The sequence below is a fragment of the Megalobrama amblycephala genome, linkage group LG6 (assembly GCF_018812025.1).
Source record: "Megalobrama amblycephala isolate DHTTF-2021 linkage group LG6, ASM1881202v1, whole genome shotgun sequence".
Taxonomy (NCBI): domain Eukaryota; kingdom Metazoa; phylum Chordata; class Actinopteri; order Cypriniformes; family Xenocyprididae; genus Megalobrama; species Megalobrama amblycephala.
The window spans coordinates 27,869,960-27,897,831 of record NC_063049.1 but is presented as its reverse complement, the minus strand read 5'-3'; the positions used below and the strand labels follow the sequence as shown (position 1 = coordinate 27,897,831).

General features: G+C 46.6%; 1 protein-coding gene across 2 annotated transcripts in view; it reads left to right on the top strand.

Moving 5' to 3' along the window:
• Positions 1 to 27,872, top strand: part of kcnh3 (potassium voltage-gated channel, subfamily H (eag-related), member 3) — a 146,658-nt gene that overhangs the window by 78,091 nt on the left and 40,695 nt on the right. For both annotated transcript variants that reach the window (XM_048193652.1, XM_048193653.1), the window contains exons 2-3: positions 876 to 1,109; positions 21,600 to 21,734. In XM_048193652.1, coding sequence (XP_048049609.1) covers positions 876 to 1,109; positions 21,600 to 21,734 — 369 coding nt within the window. The remainder of the gene's footprint in view (positions 1 to 875; positions 1,110 to 21,599; positions 21,735 to 27,872) is intronic.

Below are 27,872 nucleotides of genomic sequence, written 5' to 3'. Positions count from 1 at the left end.
AAAAGAAAGAAAATCAAACCACAAATCACTTATTTTAAAGATAGCAAAAACACACTTTCTAAGGAAAAAAATATTGTATGGAAAATTGATTAACTGTTTAAAATGAAGACAACGTGTTTGGACACTTTCTGGTTTAAAAGTGAGGTTAGTTCTGAGAAAATGTTTACTATAACATTTGTTCTATACTTCATATACTGTATTCAGAGCAGTACAGCATAAATATCAAACAGAGTATACAAACACACCATAGAGCAATATCACACGAGTAGCCGTGCGACATGGCTGTATATCAGCACGGCTGTGATTTGTCCGTAGGCACGAGGCCGCAGGTAATCACAGCGTGCTGATATACAGCCATATCGCACGGCTACTCGTGTGATATTGCGTTTATATCAATGGCTGCTTACCTCACTCCTGTCACACTGATTCAGGTGTCTATCAAATAGTCTGAGAGGAAACTTAGAGCTCTTAGAGTGAACTTAGTCAAATCTGATGTATCTACCCATACCACTCTCAAGAATTAGATGAACATGAGAAAATAACTACTCCTGTGTGGAGCAAGAGGAGGTGCATCAGGATAGGGAGGCCTTGCAATGGCAGCAGACAAAACTGATTCCCAGTATGCTTATGGAAAATGTTTAAAGGTGCCTTTATAGCATTGTTGAGAAGATGTGCGAATTGTTCAGGCCCCCAGTCAGTCTGGGATGAGTGCGATAACTGAGCTGGAGAAAATATCGCTAGCACAAGGGATTTCTGTTAACTCGCATTATTTTTCTTTCACTGCATATTAATACTTTGAGTGTTCTCAAAGAACTTTGTTGAATTTCTTATGAGCAGACTTTTATCTCTTTCTCTTTGTTGTTTTTCCCTCACAGACAGTAACTTTGTGCTGGGGAATGCACAGGTCCAGTCTCTTTATCCCATCGTGTACTGTTCTGATGGCTTCTGTGAACTCACTGGCTATGCCCGGGCAGAACTGATGCAGAAGAGCTGTGCCTGTCATTTCCTGTATGGGCCGGAGACCAGTGATAGGCTGATGGCACAGATCCAGGGAGCACTGGATGAAAGGCGGGAGTTTAAGACAGAACTGGTCTTCTACAAAAAAGGAGGTAGGAGTCACATAGTTAAATACATGCCTTGGTCCCACTTTATATTAGGTGTCTTTAACTACTATGTACTAACATTAATTATAATTATTAATTTGTTATAATGCACTTATTGTGTACATGTTTTTACATTGTACTTAAATTTTAAAAATACCTGCATGTAATTACAGCTGTAATTTAAGTAGTTACAAATATTATTACATGTTGAGCCTTCCCTTACACCTTAACTCACCCTTTAACCTTAAACATACCACCAAACCTGTCCCTAACCTTACCCATATCCCACATCAATAGCAGCAAAAGTACATTGTACTTATTTTTGATGTAAGTACATAGTAGTTAAGGACACCTAAGACAAATTGTGACCCATGCCTTTGTCTCCAGCACCAAAAGCAAATGACCAGGGGCCATCTTAAGGCTAAAAGTAGCTCCTAACTTGGCAATTTAGGAGAAACTCTTTAAAATAATGGGTGTTTCAGTCCTAATTTTAGGACTCCTAAATTTTTGCTCTAAGAGTATTTCACAAAGCATTTTAGTGCTAAAACTAGCTCTTAAATCTGTAAAACGTTAGTAGTCAAGAGGACTCCTAAGTCACTAAGACCAAATCGCAAACAATCCTAAAGGGCGTTGCTGCCAATCCGCCTCAGCAATCCGCCCAAAGACACTAAATCATTGAGGCAATAGGGATAGAGCCTTGGGTGCTGAACCTTTTTGCATAAATGCAATAGATATTTTGATTTATAGATTTGAATCTACCATAGAATGCCAAAAATAAATCTTTAATAAATAAATAATGTCCGATTAGCTGTGGCAGTTGTTTTTTTCAAGAGTTCACACTTACAAATGATTGAATAGAGTAAAAAAATATAATAAGCGTATTTGCCGTGCTGTCCAAGGGGATTGAGGACTCCAAGCATGGAATTTAGCCCAAACCCAAAGTTCGCTCCCGTATCCCCAGCCGAGAGTGAGGAATGGGGTGGCGAATGGATGCAGAAAACTGTCGAGGTAACGTACTCGGTTACTAACGTAACCTTGGTTCCCTGAGATACGGAACGAGTACTGCGTATGGGGAAAAGTCTCCCTTTTTCCCCATCACTGAAGCCTTTTTCAATAACGCAGTGTAACTGCATCGTCATTGGTTCACTCATAGACAAGTTGTTGAACCAATGACGGCGCGGCATAGCTGCGCGACCTATGGCGAGAGAGCGCGCAAACTTTCCCGCCGAAATGGGCGGGGTAAAGGGCTATATAAGCAGGCGTTTCGCCATAGGATTTCAGGCCAATCGACTGAAGCGACGACACTGAAGCCGCAGCCTCGTGGCACGGCAAGTAACGCAGTACTCGTTCCGTATCTCAGGGAACCGAGGTTACGTTAGTAACCGAGTACGTTCCCTTTCGATACTTCACTCGTACTGCGTATGGGGAACGAATTCAACCGCGCCGTGCCACGGCAGGGAACGACATAACTTGTTTTGGACACCGAGAGGGGACCAAGAGAGCAAGTAAGAAGGCAAAGCCGTCGTAAACCCTTGTTACACTACAAGAGGAGATGACTCCTGATCGGCGAGAGGCGGAACTCGAAGAGGCCGCTTGGTTACACCGAGAGGACCCGGGCTTGTAAGGCAGGAACGTCCAGATGATAAAATCTGACAAAAGTGGACGGCGAGGACCAGCCGGCCGCCTCACAGATGTCTTTAATGGAAACTCCATTAGACCAGGCCCAGGAGGAAGCCATTCCTCTAGTGGAATGGGCCCTAACTCCTAAGGGGCATTGAATGTCCAGGGAGGAGTAACAGAGATTAATCGCATCGACTATCCAACGCGAGAGACGTTGCTTTGAGACCGAAGAACCTTTGGTGCGGCCACCAAAACAGACAAAGAGCTGATCTGATTGCCTGAAAGGCTGTGATCGCTCTACATAGGTCCTCAATGCCCTGACAGGGCAGAGTAACTTCAGCTCCTGTTCATCCGCGGAGGGAGGAAGAGCAGAGAGCGAAATGACCTGAGCTCTAAACGGAGTAGAGAGCACCTTGGGGACGTAGCCATGCCTAGGTTTCAGCACGACCTTAGAGTCATTAGGCCCAAATTCGAGGCACGCAGGGCTCACAGAGAGGGCCTGCAAATCGCCAACACGCTTGACCGATGCTAGTGCAAGTAGCAGAGCGGTTTTCAGGGTTAAAGGCCTGAGGTCAGCTGAACTCAGCGGCTCGAAGGGGTTTCCTTTGAGAGCCCTAAGGACCAAAGAAAGGTCCCAAGTGGGAACAGTAAGGGGACGAGGAGGATTTAATCGCCTCGAACCCCTTAAGAAACGAACCACAAGGTTGTTCCGACCCACTGACTGGCCAGCGATAGGAGCATGAAACGCTGAGATGGCTGCTACGTATACTTTGAGCGTTGAAGGGGCGCGCCCCAGATCCAAACGCTCTTGGAGGAAGGACAGTATCGGTGATACGTCACACTCCACGGGGTCTATGTTGCGTGTGGAACACCAATCAACAAAGGCCGACCATTTCTGGGCGTAGAGGCGTCTCGTGGACGGGGCTCTCGCCTGAGATATGGTCTCTAGTACGTCCCTGGGAAGGTCAGTCGGCTCCCATCGAGGGACCAGAGGTGTAGAGCCCAGAGCTCTGGCTGGGGGTGCCAGATTGTTCTGTTCGCCTGAGAGAGGAGGTCCCGTCTCAGGGGAATGGGCCACGGGGCTTCCGTGGAGAGCCTGAACAGCTCTCCAGAGCGGGGCCACTAGAAGGACTCTGTGTCTGTCTTCCCTGACTCGCCTGATGACCTGCGGGATCAGTGCGATCGGGGGAAATGCGTAAAGAAGTGTGCTGGGCCAGGTGTGGGCCAGCGCATCGACTTCCTTTGAGAATTAGGTTGGGCAATGAGAGTTGTCTTCTGAGGCGAAGAGGTCTATCTCTGCTCTCCCGAAGAGCTCCCAAATCTTGAAAACCATCTGGGGATGGAGCATCCACTCGTCTGAGGGGACGTTGCTCCGTGATAGCATGTCTGCACCCAGGTTGGTTTTGCCAGGTATATGAGTCGCCCTGAGCGACCGAAGCCTTGGTATTGCCCACTCCAGAAGACGTTTTGCCAGAGCGCATAGACGGCTGGACGAAAGACCGCCCTGGTGATTTATGTATGACACCACGGTCATGCTGTCCGATTGGACTAAGACGTGGCGTCCCGTCAAGTGAACCTGAAACGCTTGCAGGGCTTTCATCACTGCCAACATTTCGAGGCAGTTGATATGGAGATGGCTCTCTTCGTGGGACCATGAACCGAAGGCCGGTCTGCCCTCGCACAGAGCCCCCCAACCTGAGTTGGATGCGTCCGTCGAGAGCACCGTCCTTCGTGACACCACCTGTAGAGGTACCCCAAGACTGAACCAAGCAGGGTTCATCCAAGGTTTCAGGGCTAAAAGACAGGCCCGATTGACCTTGAGACATAAGCGGCCGTGCCGCCAGGCATGTGGGGGGACCCGGGATTTCAGCCAGAACTGTAGCGGCCGCATCCGAAGAAGGCCAAGCTGCAGAACTGTGGAGGCGGAAGCCATCAGCCCTAAGAGCCTCTGGAAGAGCTTCAGAGGAAGATAGGCTTTGTTCCTGACGGAAGCCGCGAGCTGCTGAATCGCCAGGGCGCGCTCTGGCGAGACTACTGCCGTCATGCGGACTGAGTCGAAAACTGCCCCCAGAAACGAAATGTGTTGGCTGGGGAGCAGTGAGCTCTTGGCTAGGTTGACCTTGAGACCCAGGCATTGGAGATGGCTGAGGAGCACGGATCTGTGGTGTTCCAGCTCGACTCGCGAATGGGCCAAAATGATCCAATCGTCGAGGTAATTCAGAACCCGGATTCCCATCTGTCTCAGAGGGGAAAGCGCTGCGTTCATGCACTTGGTAAAAGTGCGAGGAGCCAGGGACAGCCCGAAGGGCAGGACTGTATATTGGTATGCCACCCCCTCGAACGCGAATCTCAAGAATCGTCTGTGAAGGGGGGCTATCTGGATGTGAAAATATGCATCTTTCAGATCCAGCGAGCAGAACCAGTCCTCGTGACAAATTTGTGCGAGGACCTGCTTCAGCGTCAGCATTTTGAATTTCCGTCTCATGAGGGAGCGATTCAAAAGTCTGAGATCTAGGATGGGCCTGAGGCCGCCATCCTTTTTGGGGACCAGAAAGTAACGGCTGTAAAAGCCTGACTCGCTCTCTGAAGGGGGAACTATTTCTATAGCCCCTTTCTTCAGTAAGGTCATGACCTCGGCCCGGAGGACGGGAGCGTCGTCCGGGTTCACCAAGGTTTGAAGCACCCCTCTGAAGCGAGGGGGCCGTCGTGCAAACTGGAGCGAGTAGCCCTGCTTTATGATCCCGAGGATCCAGCTTGACACGTCGGGGATGGCCTGCCAGGCCTCAGCCAGAGTGACAAGGGGTTGAATGATGTCGGATGACAGGCCGCCGGGTAGGGGGCCGTACACCGAAGGAGGTGGAAGAGGAAATTTGCTCTCTTTTAGAGGAAGTAAAATAGTGTTCGCCGTGAAAACGGCGTTTTGTTTGGGCGCAACATGTGTGGGCCCAGCTACAACACAGAGCATTTCTCCCACGTCCGGAATTAAACGAGGCGGAGGGGAGACTGCACGAGGGAGCTTTTGGGGTGGTCCGGTCGCAACGGGACATTCCCCAACCCTCTTCCTTCCTGCTGGATCAGGACGTCTTCGGAGTCACCGGGTCCAGCACAATCTTGGGCCGGGGTCCCTGGCGTCTCGGGAAGGAGGATTGGCGCTTAGCAGGGCGAGGGCGCTGACGATGCTCCTTAGGCGGCGCTGCTTGAGAGGTGGATGGGGCAGGTTTGGTCTGCTGAGCCGGCGCAGTCCTGGGGCGGCTAGGAGCAGACGCAGAGCTGGAGCGCTTGGGCATAAAGTGTCTCATGGCCTGAGACGACTTCTGCGCCGCTGTGAAGCGCTCGGTGAAACCATCCACCGCTGGCCCAAAAAGACCGGAAGGGGAGACCGGGGCGTCCAGAAAGGCCGTCTTATCCAGGTCCTTGATTTCCGTGAGGTTGAGCCACAGATGGCGCTCAAGCACAACCAGGCTGGCCATGGAACGACCGATGGCCTGGGCAGTGGCCTTCGTGGCCCGCAGGGCTAGATCGGTGGCGCTGCGGAGATCCTTGAAGGCAGGTGCATCAATGCCGGACTCGTCCAAAGAGCGGAGGAGTTTGGCCTGGAACACCTGGAAGATCGCCATGGTGTGAAGCGCCGAAGCAGCTTGGCCTGCAGAGGTGTAGGCTCTTCCAGCCAGAGTAGAGGTGGTTCTGCAGGGCTTGGAAGGCAGGGCTCTTTTGGTCTTCCATCCCACAGCCGCGGGAGGACAGAGGTGAGCTGCCACCGCTTCATCCAGGGGCGGCAAATGCTCATAGCCCTTCTCTTCTGCGCCGTCGACAGCAGTGAGGGCAGAACGGTGTGTTGTGTGGAGGCGGGCGGAGTACGGAGCGCGCCACTACTTCGTAAGCTCCTCGTGCACCTCAGGAAAAAATGGAGCGGAACGCTGGCGAGGGGCTTGGCGGCGGCCTGGCAGGAACCACTCATCCAGGCGGCTACGCGATGGCTCCTCCGGAGGGGCCCAGTCGAGGTCTAGCTCTTCCACTGCTCTGGATAGGATGTGGAAGAGCTCGGCATCCATACCCTGGCCGTGATCAATGGGCTCCAGAGGAGGCGGGGGAGCAGGGTCGTCCGGCTCGCCAGCCCATCCTTCTGCTTCAGAAGCCGCAAGAGACATGGAGTCATCCGGCTCTTCGTCAGATCCTCCAAACGAGACGAGGTCGCTCGCATCTGCAGAGGGACGCTGCTCTGGTCGGGAGAACATGACGGGAGAACGTTCTCTCGGGGGAGAAGGCGAGGCACGCGGGGGCTGGGCCGACGTGAGCTCGCACAACTCCGGGCGCTGAGTCGCTCTACCCCCCTGTCTCTTCCTGGCCGGCCTGGGGAGGAAGGAGACGGGAGGGCGCGAGCGGCGAGATCGCTTTCAGTGAAGAAGGCGACCCGCGAGCGCAGAGAACCGAGGCTCATGCTCTTGCAGTGCGGGCATGAGGCTCCAGCGAGCGCGCCGTCGGCGTGGGACTTGCCCAGGCACGCGACACACTCGCTGTGTCCGTCATCATCGTGCAGAGGGGCTCTGCACGTGCCACAAGAGTGGCGCGGCATTTGCAGCAACGCCGCCGCCGTTATAACGGCGATTGGGGGCTCTTTTTAGAGCGGCGAGGGCCGCGGAAGCTCTTTTAGAGCGGTAGAACCGCTGAGGAAACGCTCTTTTAGAGCGGCAATAAGCCGCGGAAAGCTCTCAAGGGGCGCACCGGATGGCGGCAGGAGACACGCTGAGAAGGCGGCCGGAAGCGGGAGGCGGGCGTCTCGAGGACGGCGCTCGGGGCGGCAGTCAGCGAGGGCGCCGGCGCTGTCTCCGACCGGCGAGTTCAGCTGGGTCCGCTGCGGGGCCTCTTCAGACGGCGGCGGGAGCTTCTCGAAGGCGGCGAGCTTCCTCAGGCTTCAGGCGGAGATCAGCGAGGAGATGCGTTGTCGTAGCTGAAGGAGAAAGGACTGAAATCCTATGGCGAAACGCCTGCTTATATAGCCCTTTACCCCGCCCATTTCGGCGGGAAAGTTCGCGCGCTCTCTCGCCATAGGTCGCGCAGCTATGCCGCGCCGTCATTGGTTCAACAACTTGTCTATGAGTGAACCAATGACGATGCAGTTACACTGCGTTATTGAAAAAGGCTTCAGTGACGGGGAAAAAGGGAGACTTTTCCCCATACGCAGTACGAGTGAAGTATCGAAAGGGAACTATAGGTGAGTCGGCTCTTGCCTGTGTATATTTACCTCCTCTCGAGCTGATTAGATAGACCGTTTGAATGCGCTCCTCCCAAACTTTGATTATAAAACATGATTTTTCGCTTGAATTCTGCAATCTCTCGAGACGCAGACATGTAAGAGGCTGACAATTAGCTGAACATATACTAGTTTAATTAGTGACAGCCTACATTTTAAAACCTTTATTTGAATATGGCAACATTTTTATTTACAAATCTTTATTTGAATATGGAAATGATACCTCATTCTACAGTATTTCTATGATTAAATCGCAGACAGAGACTCCTCCCCTATCAGCCAATCACTGTGGGCATGGTTAGTAATCGTATTGACATCATCCATTGCAACCCCGCTCTTACTCTTAGCTTAAGACTTCTCTCTATTCTTTAGTAAAAGTTTGTCTCTTTGTGAATAGGTTTTAAGAGAAAACTCTTAGCTAAGAACTTTTACTGCTATTTAAGAGAACTCTTAGGGCCCTATAATACACCCGGCGCAATGCGATGCAAGGCGCAGCGCAAGTGTGTTTGCTAGTTTACGTCCGGCGCCGTTCGTGTTTTCCCGTTCAGCGCCTCGTCCTTAAATTAGTAAATGCATTTGCGCCAGTTAGTGCGCCCATGGGCGTGCTGGTCTAAAAAAGAGGTGTGTTCAGGCACATTGCTGGCGCATTGCTATTTTAAGGAGCTGAAAATAGACTGCGCCATAGACCAACTCAAACCTGGTCTAAAGTCTAATGTCAATGGCGCAATATTTTTTGTTAGAGCGCGTTGGTAGAAACTGCGCCTCTGGGCGCGTCCACAGTGCGCGTTGACTTTGCTTATTACACACAGGGATGCGCATCACACAAACATGCCAAATATTAAAAACAAAAGGATTACAGTGTAAAAGAATATTATTGTGTAGGCTACATAAATATAAAAATGTAATGATGAATAGTCATTGCGTGTATTAGAATTAGGCTACCTATTTTCAATTCAGCCTATTACTACTTATAATGATGAACGAAATTGGCTAATTAATTGAACAATCGTGCCAATACACACACATATATATTAACTGACTCATCGCGTGTACGCCATGTAAATAGCAATCCGCCATGGCGCGAGCGCATCTCGCTCTTAAAGGGAATGGGAGATGACACTCTGATTAGTTTATTGAACGTTACGCCCATTCCTCATTAAGAGAATAGGGACAACCCATTTCAAAAATGCGCCCCAGCGCACGGACCGTTTTTCCGTCGTTAAAATAGCAAACGTGGATTTGGACATGCCCTGAGTGCACCTGCGCCGTGCGCTTTACACTTTGCGTTTAGATCGTTAAAATAGGGCCCCTAGTGATAAGATAAAATGTTTTGTGAATTTGGCCCCAGAACTTCATCCCAATTTCCATAACATCTATCCTACACTGCGTTCCAAATTATTATGCAATTGACATATCAGTAAGATTTCAGTACAATAAACATTCAGATTTTAGTTTTTCTAAGAAAATGTTTGTTTGTTTGTTTATCCATGTCTTTTTAGATAACTGGTATCAATCTCAGACAAAATAATTTGCCAGGTCTATGGAAACCCTACTTAGAGGTTGTTCCACATTATTAAGCAAGTCACAGTTCTCATGCAATATGGGGAGGAAGAAAGATCTTTCTGAAGATGAAAAGCATGAAATGGTCCAATGTTGTGCAAAAGGCATGAAAACAACCAATATTGTGTGAAACTGAATGGAGATTATCAAATTATCATAAGATTTGTGAGTGATTTAGAGCACAGCAGAACTCGGTCAGATAAAGGCTTATTAATGAAAGTTCCTATCAAAAAAAATGTATTGTATTAAAAGGGCAGCTATAAAAAAAGCCAGTGTTGAGCAGCAAACGGGTATTTGAAGCTGCTGGTGTCTCTGGAGTCTCAAGAAGCTCTCCATGCAGGCTGGCAGTTGAGCGTAAAGATGCATTTTAGACACCACTAACCAAACCTAACAAAGAGAAACATTTACAGTGGGTGTAGAAATAGAAAACTAAAATCTGAATGTTTATTGTACAGAAATCTCACTGATTTGTCTGATGCATAATAATTTGGAACGCAGTGTAAGTAGCCTGTAAAATTAGGATTAGTCCATCCCAATTTCCCAAAACATAGTTTATTTGTTTATTTATAATTTTACATTAATAATAATAATAATGTATATGGACAATCATTAAATTATCAATTATTATTATTATTATTATTATTATTATTATTGAGTTGCATTTAGACCTAAATGTGACCTGCATTCAGAAAGGGAGAGGGGTTCATTAAGGAGGTTAAAGCAATTAAATCACTACAGGTACACTGTGGATGAGGACACCAAATCAAGCCAAACTCTAAAATCAATTAATCAGAAATTAATTTTGTACGTGCTGACTTGATTAGAGTGATACAGCAGGCATAGCTGCAGGAAAGAAAGAAATGAATTAACACAAAGGGGTGAGAAACAGTGATGGAGGGATAAAAATAAAAGAACAGAAGCAAGCTATGTACTGAATAAGATATTTTAAATTTAATCAACCCAGTATTTTCTTCAGATCTTGAAACAGTGGATTATTATATGGCTCTATGGAATAGTTTGTTAGTTCACTCTAAAAAATGCTGGGTTAAATATGGACAAACCCAGGGATTGGGTTGTTTTCACCCAGCCATTTTTTTCAATCAATTTTGGATTTATTTTTTTAGCCAGCAATATAGCAATATCGAAAAAGGTATGTTTTTGTTCACCCCCAAATAGGGGCAAATTTGTGGGGTATTTTATGCTGAAACTTGACCAGACCAGAGACTTATATTACATCTTGTGAAAGAGGGCATGATAGGTGCCCTTTAACCCAATCTGCTGGGTTTGTCCATATTTAACCCAGCTTGGGTTGTTTTTAACCCAGCATTTTTTACATCTTGTATAATTGACAGTATGGAAAATGATTTTCAACATAGCTATGTTAGATTCTCTTCGCTGTCTAATAAAAACAAAATTTCACCTTAGATCAATATTTTATGTGCATTTAGTTAAGTAGCAGTGTAATAAGTGTGATAATGTGAGTATGTACTGTACATTATCCCTTACATATTGATCAACATTTAGACAATTTGATTACGATTTGGGAGTGCTAAACATTTTTATGGATAATAAAATGGATGTAAAGACTGAATAAATGCAACCTGATCTTATAATCAACTGATCTGAAAGGAAAACACATTTACAACGGCTCACTTTAGGAGTAGTCATGAGCTCGTCCTTCACAGTAGATGACTAAAACAAATACAATTTCAGTCCAGACAATCCATTTATTTGAACAAATTGATTTTAAATGCCTTCCTCGTTCTGTAACGTGCGTCTGGAGCAGCTGAGCATAGATTATGATATTATAATTTAACAGCAGTCTTTTCTCTTCCTCACCAACTTCCCCGAAAATAACACAATATGCCTTTAAACCAGCCTTGGATAAACAATGGCTCAGAGATGTTGAACATGATACACAGAAAGAGCACAGCGTGTCATATAGTTAATTCCATCCACGTTTTTACCCACCTGCGGTCAAGAGAACACGATTCCATCCGTGTACCAGGAGACAACTGTGAATTGCCATGAACATACAGCGTAGCTCTCTCTGTCAAACCCTATCAGACACAAGAAGAGGTAGGGACAATCTGGCAGACATTTTTAGCAAAATGTTTTCCAAACACAGCAGCATTGACAACCGATTTCTCTCCCTATTCACTTCAATTTAACATTCGTGCAACATGCATCAGGGGAAATTTGCCCCCAATTCAGAGAGTACACTGTGGGAGCAGTGTTCAGTCCAATTCATTCATTTGGCTGGTTTGTAAGAGATACTCAGGAGCTGTTTGTTGCCTTCTTAAAGAAAATATGTGCATTCTATCCAGTTGGTAGGGGTTGATTGTGGATTGTCTGAACAAGCCACTGCAGTTCCATGCAGCACTCCGAATGCTTTCTCTATCACATTTCCTTTGTACATCAGTCCCAACAACCCTTCTGTCACTGAGTCAAATGACTTCTAAAAGCTGTGGTACTCTTAAAACACATCTCACACACCTCTCATGGTCTGCAGGTTCAGGTTGAACTTGTACATGGTTCAAAGGGAATAGAAGATCATAGTTGCAAGACTGCTGTAAACTCCCTCTGTTGCACAACTGCCATTTTGCATTGAGACACTGTCAGTCCTCAGTGAGATGAAGAGCTCAACAGACTGTCAAAAGCACATTCAATTATCACTTTGAAACAACTAAATAAACATAAAATACACCAAATAAAAAGACAATCATACAATGAAGACTCAAAAAGAAGTCATTTTACAGTGTTGAAATAACTGGATAGAATTAAAATGTCTTAAAGTCATCATGAAATCAGAACTGACCCTATTTACTTTGTTAGCGCATATTACTAGTCTTGTGGTGAACAATTAATCCGTGCAAGTTAACACACAGAAAAATATTGTTTGTCATGGTAATCTTTAATCAAAATCTGAAAAGTTACTTTCAGTCTGGAATGGGGTTTCTTCTCTGATGACGTCAGTTTGACGGCTTGGGTTGAAAATGCTTAAACCACTCCTAAGTGTCTGCTTTGAGCGAGAGATGGAGAGGAGGAGCGCTAAAGTAAAACCCTGCCCTCTATTCAATATTCTGTTTCACTTGAAAACACGTCACAACACTTGAGAAAAGTCGTTTGCAACTTCCGGTTCACGGGGACTTTAAGTATAGCATTTAAAGGACTGCTTTGTAAATGTTTTTTGTTATTTAAATATCCATTATATTAAGCATTGTAACAATGTTTTGGGCAGTGTTGGGGATTGATTTGCGAACTTAAAGGAATAGTTCATATTTATTCACCCATATGCTATGCCATCCCAGATGTGAATGACTTTCTTTTTAGAACAACAAAGATTTTTAGAAAATACCTCAGCTCTGTAGGTCCATACAATGCAAGAGAATGGTTACCAAAAAGAACCTAAAGGCAGCATAAGAGTAATTTTCATGGTTTAGGCAATGCATTCTGAAGCGATTTAATCAGTTTGGAGTCAAAAAAAAAAAAAAGAAAAGAAAAAAAAAAGTCCAAAACATTTATTCGAGTGCCTCTACTATGTTATGGTTTTGACTTGATTATGTAAATAGGTCTGTTATGTTTTAATTACTATAAATTTAACAGTTCAAATTTAATAGTGTCACCCTAGTAGATTGTTCATTCATTCAAACCCCCTTACTGGTTTTGTGTTGGTGAGGGGTTTAAATGCTCTTTATATGCTCTGAGTAAATTATAAATTAGATTTGATTATATATATATTTATAAAAACTAACTAGGTGTTTGCATAAGTATTAGCAATGGGAAGTCAGATTCTGGTTCTTTCGGACAGTTCATTTCAATGAACCATTTAAAAAGTTAATTTACGTAATCATGCAATGACCTCACATAAACGCAGTTCTATTATTAAACACAGATGTTTTACATGTGTAAAGCATATAAAGTGAATAAGCTAATCTTGATCAACTCACCTTTTTATGTAAACCATGGATTTTTTTTATGAAACCCTCAACAGACAGTTCTTAGCATGTCATATATGCCAGGAAGACTGTTCTCAGTTCAGTGTACTTTTGGACTAAAAAGTTTTTAAGAGGGTTCAGTCTGATTTGTGAACTGGTTTAACCAGTTCACTAAATTGCGACATGGACATCACTGAGAAGTATATGAAGTAAGCAAGTAAGTTATAGGTAAGTAAATTATAAGTTCCCTTTCAGTCGGTCACGTTCGACGTACGTCAGTAGTGACCGACGAATTGGGATATCGCTTAGAGAGCCCTATCATCTTCGTGTAAACTAAAACAAGCCAATGGAATTGGCGTGCGATATTTGCATAATGCGCACCGCCCCCGACAGGTGTATATAAATAGGAAGCGGATGCAATCGCACTCTGTCTTTCGCTTCGGAGCCATTTACTGGTGTCCTGTTTGAAGACTCCTTCTTTGTTGTTTTCTGAATTAAAACATTGCCTCAAGAAGAGGATTACAGCGAGCTTCAGTGCTGGTGAAGAGGGCACGTTCAGCGAGGTCGCGAGTGTCCGAGGAGCTGAGCTATAAGCTCTAAAACTGCTGTTTTCACGGCAACACAAAGAGTGTGTGTGTGAGCGATTTGGGCCGGTTCCTCGGTGTGTCAGGGAGTGGTGTACCTGACACATCGCGTCGCTCCCTGGGTGCTTCAGCACGAGTGAGTTGACTTCCCCTTCTAAAAGAGCTTTACAGACGAACCCTGACAGTATGTCATTTCGTCTGTGCGTTACTGGGTGCGGTCGTTCCCTGGTCCCTGCTGATGGGCACAATCGCTGCATCTCGTGTTTGGGCGTTCAGCACGCTGAAGGCAGCTTTTGTGGATGGTTCATGTTCCCATTGCGGGAACATGACCATCGCGGTGCTGAGGTCGAGGCTCTCCTTCCTGAAGTCTCAGGAAGCGGGGAGTCCCCTCTCCTATGCCGCGTACGACCGTTTTTTCCGGTGGGAACCGGAATGACGGTACGGCGCTGTATAGGGAGGGCGGACCTGAGGATAACGGTCAGGGCTCCCCCGCCGAGCGGAAACGCTCCTCGGGCCCCTGCCCCCTCATCAGCACCGCAACCCATCTTTGCGCACCGTTGGTTTCCGCTGGGCCCTCTTCGGACTGTCCAGCCGTTACCTTTCGGTGCGCCGGCGGAGGATCAGATGTCGGTCGCTGCGTCGGAAGGCGAGTTTGAGAATTCGGGGAGAGGAAGATCCGGACGCGCTGCCGCCCTCCGGGACGGTAGCGGTGGCCGAGTCGGATCCCGAACTCTCGGCTGTGCTCTCTCGGGCCAGCCTTGTGCGTCGGGCTCGAGTGGAACCCTCCACCCTGTCCCGGCCCATCTCGGCTGGACGATTGGTACTTGGGGGGGGTCGCGCTGGGTCAGCCCCAGCGTCCCGCCCCAATGCCTTTCTTCCCGGAGGTACATGATGAGGTGACCAGGTCTTGGCAGACACCGTATAGTGCCCGTACCAGGCCTGGCCCCCCGTCCGCCTTCACCTCCCTGGACGGCGGGGTAGCCAGGGGGTACGCGAGGATCCCGCCAGTCGAGCGGCTCGGTTGCGATGCAGTTGTGTCCAACGGCCACCTGGCTGGCGTGGTGAGCCGCGTCTCCCGTCCCGGGCCTGTAAGTTCTCAGCCGGTCTGACTGAGAAAGCTTACAGTTCCTGTGGGCAGGCTGCCTCCTGCCCTGCACGCGATGGCCCTCTTGCAGGTTCACCAAGCAAAGGCGCTGTCGGAGATGCCCCAGGAAGGTCCTGACCAACAGCTGCTGGGGGAGCTGCGCGCTGCCACTGACCTTGCCCTCCGGGCAACGAAGGTGACAGCACGCGCTGTTGGTCACGCGATGTCTACCTTGGTAGTCCAGCAAGCGCCACCTCTGGCTGACCCTTCGCGGACATGCGGGATGCCGACAAAGCAGCGGTTCCTGAATTCCCCCGTGTCCCCGGTCGGCCTATTCGGCGACGCGGTGGAGAGCTTCGCCCAACAGTTCTCCGCTGCACAGAAGCAGGCTGAGGCTATCAGTCACGTCATGCCACGGCGGTCCGCTGCTGCCTCCACCCAGCCGCCCGTGGCTCAGCCTCAGCCCGCTCGTCGCCGAGGGCGCCCGCCTGCATCGTCCTCCGCCCCTGCTAAGACGGCAAAGCAGCAGCCTACACCAGCCAAGACAGCAGGGTGCCGGTCGCGGGCGTGGTGCCCAGCCCGTCTCCGCTAAGCCCGGTGGTAAACGGTAAGAGCAAGACACGGCCACTGAGACGGGCAACCTGGAGGGGAAGGATCTTGCTCTTCGGGAGAGTTTTCCACCATCTCTCCCACCCCCGGAGGAGGGCCGGGGGGAATTTGTGTTTGTCTGTCCACCGCCGCTGGCTCTCCGGAGTCCAGCGGTACCCACTTTTTCACAAAAAGAGCAGTTTCCTCAAACTCCAGGTCACAACAAGGGGTGTCTGCCAGTGTGCCAGGCCTCCGCCTCGCCGCTGGACAGCTCCCTCCCCATTCGCCAGCAGGCGGCAGTGTGTTGGCGCAGACCGCGTCCCGTGCGCCTGTCTCCCATGCACACTGCTGCCTCGCAGAGTCCGACCCCACTCCGGGCCGCCCCCAAGCCGTCCGGAGTCGGGTCCCTCTCTGCCTTGCTGCCCCACCCCCGGTGCGTCTGTGGTGCCTTTGGTCCCGCTGGCTCGGAGTCTGGAAGGCGTGGAGCACGCTTCCCCAGCCCTGTCCCAGCTGGCTCATTCGCACTATCAGACTCGGCTATGCGATTTCAGTTCGCCCGGCGTCCCCCGGTCTTCAGGGGCTGTCCACTTCACTCAGGTGTCGTTGGACAAGTGCACCTGTTCTCCGGGCGGAGATTGCTGTCCTACTGGCGAAGGATGCAATCGAGCCGGTCCCTCCAGCCGATATGAAGTCGGGGTTCTACAGCCCCTACTTCATTGTACCAAAGAAAGGGCGGTGGGCTACGGCCAATCCTGGATCTGCGCGTCCTGAACCGGTATCTTCACAAGATGCCGTTCAAGATGCTCACGCAGAAACGCATTTTCGAATGCGTCCGTCCCCGGGATTGGTTTGCAGCAATAGACCTGAAGGACGCGTACTTTCATGTCTCGATTCTGCCTCGACACAGACCCTTCCTAGGTCGGTTCTGCGTTCGAGGGTCGGGCATATCAGTACAAGGTCCTACCCTTCGGGCTGGCCCTGTCACCCCGCGTCTTTACGAAGGTTGCGGAGGCGGCCATTGTTCCCCTCAAGGAACAGGGCGTTCGTATTCTCAACTATCTCGACGACCTGGCTGATCCTGGCCAGCTCGCGAGAGCAGTTGTGCGAACACAGGGACATGGTTTTAGCTCACCTCAGCCGGTTGGGTCTTCGGGTCAACTGGGACAAGAGCAAACTCGCCCCCGGGCAGAGGATCTCTTATCTCGGTCTCGAGCTAGACTCGGTTCGCACGGACTGCGCGTCTCACCAGAGGCGCGCGTCCAGTCGGTGTTGAACTGCCTGAGTTCGCTCAAGCGCAGGACAGCGGTTCCACTGAAAGATTTTCAGAGGCTCCTGGGGCATATGGCATCTGCAGCCGCGGTCACGCCGCTCGGATTGCTTCATATGAGACCGCTTCAACACTGGCTCCGCGGCCGGGTCCCGAGATGGGCGTGGCAGTGCGGCACGCTCCGTGTCCCCGTGACACCGAGCTGCCGTCGCACCCTTGTCCGGTGGTCGGACCCTTCGTTCCTGCGGGCCGGAGTACCCCTCGAACAAGTGTCCAGGCACGCTGTGGTCTCCACAGATGCCTCTGCCACGGGATAGGGGGCCACGTACAACGGGCATGCAGTGGACAGGTCTTTGGACGGGGCCTCAGCTGCATTGGCATATCAATTGCCTCGAGTTGCTAGCGGTTCGTCTTGCGCTGGCCCGCTTCAAGAAGCTGTTGTCAGGCAAGCACGTTCTAGTCCGCTCAGACAGCACTGCGGCCGTTGCGTACATCAACCGTCAAGGTGGTCTACGCTTCCCGTCGCATGTCGCAACTCGCCCGCCATCTCTTGTTGTGGAGTCAGAAGGTATCTGAGGTCCCTTCGGGCCACTCATGTCCTCAGGTGTGCTCAACCGTGCAGCCGACGAGCTGTCACGGCAGCCATCCTACTTGCGGGCGAGTGGCGGCTCCACCCCCAGGCGGTCCAGCTGATTTGGCAGCGTTTCGGCGAGGCCCAGGTAGACCTGTTTGCCTCCCCGGAAACTGCCCACTGCCAGTGGTTTTATTCCCTGACCGGCGGCACGCTCGGCACGGATGCCCTGGCACACAGCTGGCCCCCGGGTCTGCGCAAATATGCGTTCTCCCCCAGTGAGCCTTCTCGCACAACTCCATGTGCAAGGTCAGGGAGGACGGGGAGCAGGTTCTGTTAGTGGCTCCGTATTGGCCCACTCGGACCTGGTTCTCAGACCTCATTCTCCTCGCGACAGCCATCTCCCTGGCCGATTCCTCTGAGGAAGGACCCTCCTGACTCAGAGACGGGGCACCCTGTGGCACCCGCGTCCCGATCTATGGAACCTCCACGTGTGGTCCCTGGACGGGATGCGGAGGTTCTGAGTGATCTCCCGCAAGCGGTTCGTAGACACCATCACTTCCGCTAGAGCTCCTTCCACTAGGAGTCTCTATGCGTTGAAGTGGAACCTGTTCGTCGAATGGTGCGCCTCTCGCCGAGAGGACCCCCGATCATGTTCGGTCGGATCCTGTGCTTTCCTTTCCTGCAAGAATGGGTTGGAGCGAAGGCTGTCTCCCTCCACCCTGAAGGTGTATGTTGCCGCTATCGCCGCACATCACCACGCAGTTGAGGGTAAGTCCCTGGGGAAACACGATCTGATCGTCAGATTCCTGAGGGGAGCGAGGAGATTAAATCCTCCTCGCCCTTCCTCCGTACCCTCTTGGGATTTGACCCTGGTTCTCACAGCTCTCCGGGGTCATCCCTTTGAGCCTTTGCAATCAGTCGACCTGAAACTAATGTCTCTTAAGACGGTTCTTCTGGTTGCATTGGCTTCCCTGAAGAGGGTAGGGGATCTGCATGCATTTTCGGTCGACGAAACGTGCCTAGAATTCGGGCCCGGTGATTCTCACGTTATTCTGAGACCCCGGCCTGGATACGTGCCCAAGGTTCCTACCACTCCCTTCAGAGATCAGGTAGTGAACCTGCAAGCGCTGCCCTCGGAGGAGGCAGACCCAGCCCTAGCTTTGCTCTGTCCCGTCCGCGCTCTGCGCGTTTACGTGGATAGAACGCGAAGCTTCAGGACCTCAGATCAGCTCTTCATCTGTTACGGAGGCCAGCAGAAGGGAAAGGCTGTCTCCAAGCAGAGGATGGCCCACTGGATAGTGGATGCCATCGCCTTGGCGTATGAATCCCAGGGCGTGCCTTGCCCGCTCGGGTTGAGAGCCCACTCCACCAGAGGGGTGGCCTCTTCCTGGGCGCTGGCTCATGGCGCCTCGCTGACAGATATTTGTAGAGCTGCGGGCTGGGCGACACCCAACACGTTCGCTAGGTTTTATAGCCTACGTGTAGAGCCGGTATCTTCACGTGTACTCGCATCCACTAGTCGGTAGACGTGCTGTACCCACTCTAAGTGTCGGCTTGCAATGCCATTCCCGCCACTGGCCGGATACGTGCATACTTCTCTCCAGTCGTGTTCCCCGCTTGGCGAACCCTGTCGAGCTCCTCCGCCTCCCCCTTCGGCTCGGACATTGCGGAGTGTCTGATGCCAGGCCTACATCCGTCGCTGACGCTGTCTGTTGGCTGGGGCCCATATGTCGTGACCCCTCTACGTGAGCGGTCCCATATGTGTATTTTCCACGGTTTAAAACTCCCTACGGGCCGAGTCCGTGTCTTTCCCTTAGCAGAGCCAGCTCTGCTGTCACCTGTCAGATGAGTCTCCCCCTAACCAGGTGGAGCCATCCCAGGGACTCCATATGCGTACTGCCCCCCGGGCCAGTCCATATGTGTATTCCCACGTAAACTCCTCCCCCATTGGGTAGGTAGTGGTCTCCGCAGCGTCCCTCACGGGTTCGCTTCCCCAGTGTAGTCTAGTTTACTTTAGTGGGTATTGGTTAGACAGCAGTAGACTCTCTCGGTGTAAGCTCGCCCCCTTCACCGTCAGCCGGTGCTATGGGCGGCTGAGCTTGCGCTGGGCACTGGAAGGGGTTTCGTAACTGTGGCGTTTTAGTTGGGATCCCAATTCGTCGGTCACTACTGACGTACGTCGAACGTGACCGACTGAAAGGGAACGTCTCGGTTACGTATGTAACCCTCGTTCCCTGAAGGAGGGAACGGAGACGTACGTCCCGTCGCCACAGTTTCTGTACCCTCGCTGTAGTGCGGACACCAGTTGTCTCCTCAGCGAAAAACAGAGTGCGATTGCATCCGCTTTCCCTATTTATATACACCTGTCGGGGGCGGTGCGCATTATGCAAATATCGCACGCCAATTCCATTGGCTTGTTTTAGTTTACACGAAGATGATAGGGCTCTCTAAGCGATATCCCAATTCGTCGGTCACTACTGACGTACGTCTCCGTTCCCTCCTTCAGGGAACGAGGGTTACATACGTAACCGAGACGTTAGATATTTTTGTTTGTAGCTTGTAGTGTAGCTAACTACTAACTTGAATGTACTTTAACAACTTGTATCTCGGCAACACTGTAAAAAATATGTCTGTAAAATAACGGAAAAGGTACTCGCAGCTCATTACCTTGATATTATCCAGTAATTTTACGAACATTTACGTTAACCGTAAAACACAACTCAGAGAAGTGCGAAATTCTAAATGCAGGTAAAACACATATAAAAAATTAATATGAAATATGAAGTGAAGCTATGATTTCAAAGTAGCTTCCCCAACACTGATTTTGGGTGGTTGGAAATTCCTACACATGAAATTCACAAGAAAACCTTAATAGTTCGGTTCTTGCTGTAATAAACTGCTAAACTGAATGTGAAACCCTGTTGTATTTTATTGTTGTGTTTGTTTCGCAAATTGCCATTTAATTGCAAGCTGTGGGCAGCTTAAATTCAAAATCATTCTTTAAAAACAGCAATAAATAATACACAGTTGCTTTAAGATACAATGGTAGTTAATTTAGCTTTTATGTGAGGTTTAAGAATGATTGCTGACCCTTTAGGCCAATTATCATCATAGCAACCTTGCATCCATTGTACAGTCAAACTACTTGCTGTTTAATCATTCATTGTTTAATTTAGCTGTTCACCACATGTGGAACAAATCAATATATTGTATTTACCTATGGCCAGCGGCACATGCTTTATTCATAGGTTGGTATGTTGCCATTTTTAGTGCTTGGTTTTGAACATATTGCGCATTGTAATATATGGCCTATGGTCTCTAAATGCTGGTTAAATGAAATGTATTCTTTTTTCATTGAAATTTACTTCTCTTGACTCAAGCTGTGCCTAATGACAGAGCTTGGTGATTCACACACACAAACACACAGAACTGTGTATCATTAGGGACTCCAACCTCCAGCCAAGCATGTTCTACCTCTTTCTTTCCGTTTCCCTCTGTCTCGATTTAATGAGGCATGGTATGATGCTGTGGCATAATGTTGAGCAGCTGCAGAACGTTGGAGAACCTGCAGAAGGCATTCATGTCTGCACACAAACACAGACACACAACAGTGAATTCTGAGCTCAGCAGTCAAGACGTGTGCTTAACTGTCAAAAGACTAAATTTATTATCTTAGAGAGAAGCATCACATGGATTCTCTGTGATAAACTAATCAATAAATAAATTAATTGCTGACAATTTACTTTATTGATTTCATTGATTAGTTGTTGCAGCCCTAGATCGAGGCTCATGGGAAATGAAGGCAGTACAGCCAATCTCTGACAAAAGCTAGTTCTGATTTAGACTAAAAGCAATAAGCAGAAAAGGTTTTACCAAGCCACGTATGGATCTATGGCACATTTTAAAAATGAAGTCTGGTCTAATTGTAAGTCACAGTAAATGCCTGTCAATAAATGTGTGTCAATATTGAATGTTCATGTTTAATGTTAACTCTGACGATATTAACCCTGTAGACATTCTGTTGTGACAGGAACTCAGTTCTGGTGTCTTCTGGATATCGTGCCCATTAAGAATGAGAAGGGAGAGGTGGTGCTTTTTCTAGTATCACACAAGGACATAACAGACAACAAGAAAGTCCAAGATGAAGAACAGAGCCCAGACAGAGGTGAGTTTTGCTACTTACATGATAAAACAATAAAAAAAAATACAATATCAACAATAATAATATCAATCATAATAATAGTAATTATATATCCATCCAATAATAATATCTACTGATACCAATAAATAAAAAAACCCCCGAATATATATATATATATATTAGGGCTGTCAAAATAACGCGTTAATTTCGATGAATTAATCTGAGAAAAAATAACGCGTTAAAAAAAATAACGCAGATTAATCCATTCCGTATTGACCTTTGAACCTGGAGCCGTTCTAGCCACCATTCGACTGTAAAATGAAGGAGGGAGACTGCTGCGCTGACAGACAGAACGAGCAGAGCTCCTCACTCATGCGCGCGAGCTTTCTTTGTCTTCAAAGTAAGCACCATCTTTGCGCTCTCTCTACTTCACACATAATAATCTAAATCAACTGACACAATGCTAAAAGTTCGTAAGAGCGAATCCATGTTTCACGAGGTTTGACAAATCTTTTGCGATGTCCTAATAACAGTCGTGATTCGCACGCAACATGTCAACGTCCGCTAATGTCTGATTCGAGACCTAATGACTCATTTGAACAGATTCATTTTAATGAATCATGACAAACAACTGATCTGTCCACACGGTCTATAACAAATCATTTACTCGAACAACTCTGAAATGTGAACATAAGTGTGCTTACCCCATTTAGCAAGAGTGGTTAGTAAAATTAGCCTTAATAATCCACAATATTTTCAGGTTATTTAAATGACAATGTGTAGTAAATTAGGCCTACCTATAAAATCAATTAGTTTAGACTGGAGTGAGGTGAAACCAGAACAAAGCAAGTTGTTGTTAGCTAGGTGCATTCAATTGTATATGGTAGAAAATTATATTATTAGTTAATATAACTTCTAAATGCTACTTTTTTAATACTTTTCAGGATTAGCAAAAAAGCATCTTCTCTTACAAAGCTATAAAATCACTTTTTTTTTTTTTTTTTTGCAAAGAGGGCAAGAAAGAATTACAGTGAGAGTGACGGGTACTTTATTGTCAGTATCGGGCTCGCAGATCACATGGGTAGGGCACCCTGCATTGATTCATTTGAATTGAAATATTTAATACTTTCACAGCAAAAATTATGTATGCGATTAATTTAGATTAATTAATCACAGAGTATGTAATGTATCACAGAGTATGTAAATTTTTAATCGATTGACAGCCCTAATATATATATATATATATATATATATATATATATATATATATATATATATGCGCACAGTCAAAACAAAAATTATTCAGACATTTTTGATATTTTTGATATATTTTTACTAATGGGTGCAGGACACTATAGTTCATTTATGTAAGTGAGGATAGCAAAATAAAGTAAACTGTGACATATTATACCCAAAAATTCTTCATACAGTGGACTACCAGTAAAATTTATAAAAATTTGGAACCAAAAAATATTCAGACACTTTGAACTGACCATGTTTTGCTTTTTATCTGACATAATTAAGATTATTTATTTTATCATTTTTTTAAACTATAGTCTATAAATCTATATATCTGTAAACTATATATATTTTTTAGCGAGGGTGCTTTAATACAGATGCTGTGTAAGCAACGTCTGCACCATAAGAATAGCAATGTACTGTGAAACATTTAGATTTACGTGAGATTAATTGAATGATATTGAATAGAACTCAAAATATTTTTTAATCTATATTTCTATACATCTGTTGTCTGAGTTACATGCTAATGCGTTACTATGGTATATAATATCTTTGTCCCATGCAATGGTTATGTCAATCGATGCAAATTAACAGAGAATCCCATATCACTTCCTAAACTCTTCAGTGTGCAACCAACTGTCGGTCCTCACAGCAGCATAAACACTTATTAATGAAATCGTATGGCCGTGAGAGCGTGAAACCGTTCACTCATCTTAGTAGCAAACTCAGAAAGTGCCGCCACATCATTGAGCTGCCTATTGAAGGACCTAATAGCCTGCCCATTAGAGTTTCATGCCAGAACTTTGTATTTCTTTAGTAAACCATCTAAGTACTGGTGGTTTAAAGAACTAATACACTGATTCTTAGAATTTCTTACATAATTTTTTTTTTTCTGCTTGTTGATCCAGTCTCTCAGATACCTTCAGTAATGAGGGTAACCTTTCAAAATGCACTTAGAAAAAACAGTTGTACTGTTGTTGTATTTAGAACATGGTGTGTAAAAATGTCTGTATACAGTAAAGGTACAGAAGCAAAGTGCTCTATAACAAAGGGAGAATGGTTTCAAAAGGACAAATTATCCTTTTATACATACAGCAATGATTTCAGCCTTGTATGGGATGCTCTACAAGGCTTATTACAAGATGATTATACTTACTTGTTGATGATTATACTTACTACTTTCTTGTCCTGAAAAGGCAATTAGTTTTGTAGATAGCAGTATACAGAAATGTACAGCAACACAACACACACAGTAACACACATTTTATAATAAGTCATTTAAAAACACAATCGCAGCAGGTATAAAGGAATTCTTATATCTTTTTGATTTACACAAAGGGAGTTTAAATCTCCCGTCTGAGGAAAGCAGTTGACATTCAGAACACAATGGATGGCTGACGGTGGAAAGGATTTACTGGCCCTTCCTAGTCACCCTTTGTTCATACATTTGTGTAATATTACTTAAATCGGTCCCCACTATCTTGCTGCATATTTTAACTGTATTACTCAACTTAGTCTTATTTCTTTAATTGAGGATGCTGTACCACCAAATAATAGAAAAACGTAAGAAAGATTCAATAAAACAGGCATAAAACATTTTCATAAAAGAGACATCCATATTAAAACTACAAAGTTTCCTCACAAAATGAATACCCTGAAGAGCCTTCCTTCTAATAATATTAGTTTTTGCCTCAAAATTTAATTTACCATCAAGTATTGTCCTTAAATGTTTATATTGCTTGACCACTTCTGTTTTCCCTTAATGACAGCAGACAAAACAGTTGTTCTTACAGATATCAGTGGACAGTTCTTTTGTTTTAGAAGCATTGATATTTAAAAATGAAGCATCACACCATTGTATAAAATGATCTACCACTGAACTATGACCACCATCTGACTCAGTGAGGAGAGACACAATCACAACGTGTCTTCCCTCAAAAATGCTCAGACAGTCATCAGTATACAAGGAAAACAAAGAGGGGACAAAACACAACCCTGTGGCATGGAGGTGGAAGACAGCAGTGCATAGACAGCACACCATCCATCGTGTGAAATGAATTTTGCCACGTGGTAAGGAAAAATCCAGTTTTCTTCACAATGTTTGATACTCCTATGGGACGTTATCGGTGGCTAAGGATGCCAATAGGAATTAGTCCAGCACCAGAAATTTTTCAAAGGAAACTGAACCAGCTGATGCAAGGAATCCAGGTGTAAAACCTATTGTGGATGATATACTGACTGTAGGGAAAGGAGACAATGATGAGGAGGCAATAAAAGATCATGACAATATGAGGATGCTGCTGGACAGGTGCAGAACATGCCATGTAAATGGCCTACTCAAAAAAAGGCCGTTTACACTAAACTAAAAACTAAAGGCCTACTCACTAAAACCTACTCACCTCAGAAGGGGTAAAGGTAGGCCCAGGAAAACTGTTAGCCATTAAACAGATGCTCAGACCCACTGATGAAAAGCGGTGGAACTTGGATCTTGCCGAATTCTGTAGTCAAGCCTCAGCACTCAGAACTTTTATGAAAACTGACCCAGAAAGATGTGGTATGGGAGTGGTCAGATAGGCACAAGCCTTTGAAAATACAAAGGAAGTCCTCTCACAGACCCCAATCTTATGATATTATGACCCATCAGAGCAGCTTGTATTGCAATGTGATGCATCAGAGAGTGGTTTGGGGGCAGCACTGATGCAAAAAGGACAAATCATTGCATATGCCAGCAGAACTTTAACAGAAACTAAGAAAAGTTATGCACAAAATAGAAAAGGAACTGTTGGCAGTAGTGTATGGAATGGAAGGTTTCATCACTTCACACACTGACGAATGGTACAAGTTCATTCAGACCACAAACCACTGGAGAGTATAACACCATGTCCTAACAAGACCGTGTCCTAACCAGACACGACGTTTCCATGTTAATCGATGTTAGTTTTTGTCCTAACCAGATGCGATGGCGACACACGAGTATTCTATTTTAGAAATGGTTTCTATTTCTCTGTGACGTCGTGGCTGGAATAGCAACCCAAGTATGGCAATGATAATATCAGGTAGTGTTTATGTGCTTTATTTAATGTTAAAAGCGTCTAATGTGAGTTTGAATATCATTCTGTGTTCCCAGCTTTTTAGCTGTAATGAAAACAACACTGGATAATTCACCTCAGATCTTGAAAATAAATGTGCACAAGAAGGTTCAAAGTCTGTCAACTCAATGCGAACAAACAAGTGTATTCTATGACAAAGATTGGTTCAGTGAACTTCAGTCACTCTATATGTACTTTAAATGATGTTTAAATTGTGTAATATTTATGAATTTTACTATGTACTTGCCCATTTCATTGTGTCTGCTGTGCTCTTACTGAGAGAGCCCGCCCACACTCTCTTCTGATTGGCTGTGGTTTTGATTGATTTTATCACTTCTCATTGTCGCGCTGCATCTAGTGTGGACAGTCAAATAGCTTGTCGCTGGAATCTTATCGCATCACACCTGGTTAGGACACACATGCTTATGCATCTTCAGTGGTATCAAGTGAGACTTGGTATCAAAATGACAGAAAGAGACGTTGAGGGCCCATGAAGAACCAACTCATCCCTGGGAAAAAATTGGAACAGACTTGTTCCAGTTAAATGAAAATGGACTATCCCAACTTTTGTGAGGTGGATAATTTGGAAAACACACAGTCAAAAACTGTTTTTTTTTTTTTGTTGTGGTTTGTTTTTTTCAAAAACAAGTCATAAGCACATAATCACATTTTGCTAGATTTGGAATTCCAGGCATAAGCCGCTTTTCCGGGCCGAATGGTTCATAGAATGGTAAGGAACAGTTCCAGTTGTGTTTCCACTGGAGCCTGCTATGGCACGGCACGGCACGATAACAAATTGTTCTCGGCCCGGAATGCTCGGCAAGATTGTCTAACCGTGCTTCATTCTGGTAGAATCTGTGAAGTGATGTCGCCACATAGGATTGGTCACTTGTCTGTTGCCTGGCTACCAGTTTCTAGTTTCTCTATTTGAGTGACGTAAACACAAATTAATAATACAATTAAAAGAAATATCTAATCATCCTTCATAACGCGGTCGTTATTTACATCTCATACCATAAGTAAACTGTTGCGTTACCAAGGCAACGACGGACGCTTTTGTATTACATTCCAAAGAGCGGCCGTTATCATCCCCACAGTGGAAAATGCAACCATAACCGTACCAGCTGGACTGGATTGGCATGGAATGGAATGATTACGCAATGAGAACCGTTCTACCCGATGGTGGAAAAGCGGCTATAGAGTTTTCAGACAATGGCCCCCAATATTCACATGAGGAATTCAAGAAATTCAGCAAAGCTTGGGACTTTACACATAAAACGTCCAAACCAGGATATCTACAAAGTAATGGAAAAGTGGAGTCAGCTGTAAAAAGTGTAAAAAGGCTCATGGCTAAAGCCAAAAGAGCCAGGGTGGATCCTTACCTTGTAATGTTGGAACACCAACTCGGGGTGTAGATAGAAGCCCGGCAATGGCTCTAATGGGTCAAAGCACTAAAACACCAATGTATGAGAGTTTACTTCATCCAGGACTGATATCCAACAAATCAGGCAACTACAAGAATAGACAGTTGAAGCAGGCTCAATACTATGACAGTGCAGGCAAAGATCTCAAAGAGCTGCATACAATGAAAAAGTAAGAGTTCAGCTGCTGACAGGACAGACACAATGGTGGCCAAAGGCAAATGCTATAAGTGGAGCAAAGATTGTACGAAACTAAAGTGGACACGCACTGAGGAGGAACAGAAAACATCTGAGAATGAGCAAAGAACTCTGTAATGACTTCCCGGAATTGGACGAGCCAGGAAATCATGAAGCAAATGTTGAGACATCTGAACCTGCAGACTCTCTAGGAGAGTCTGAGAATGACTCTGATA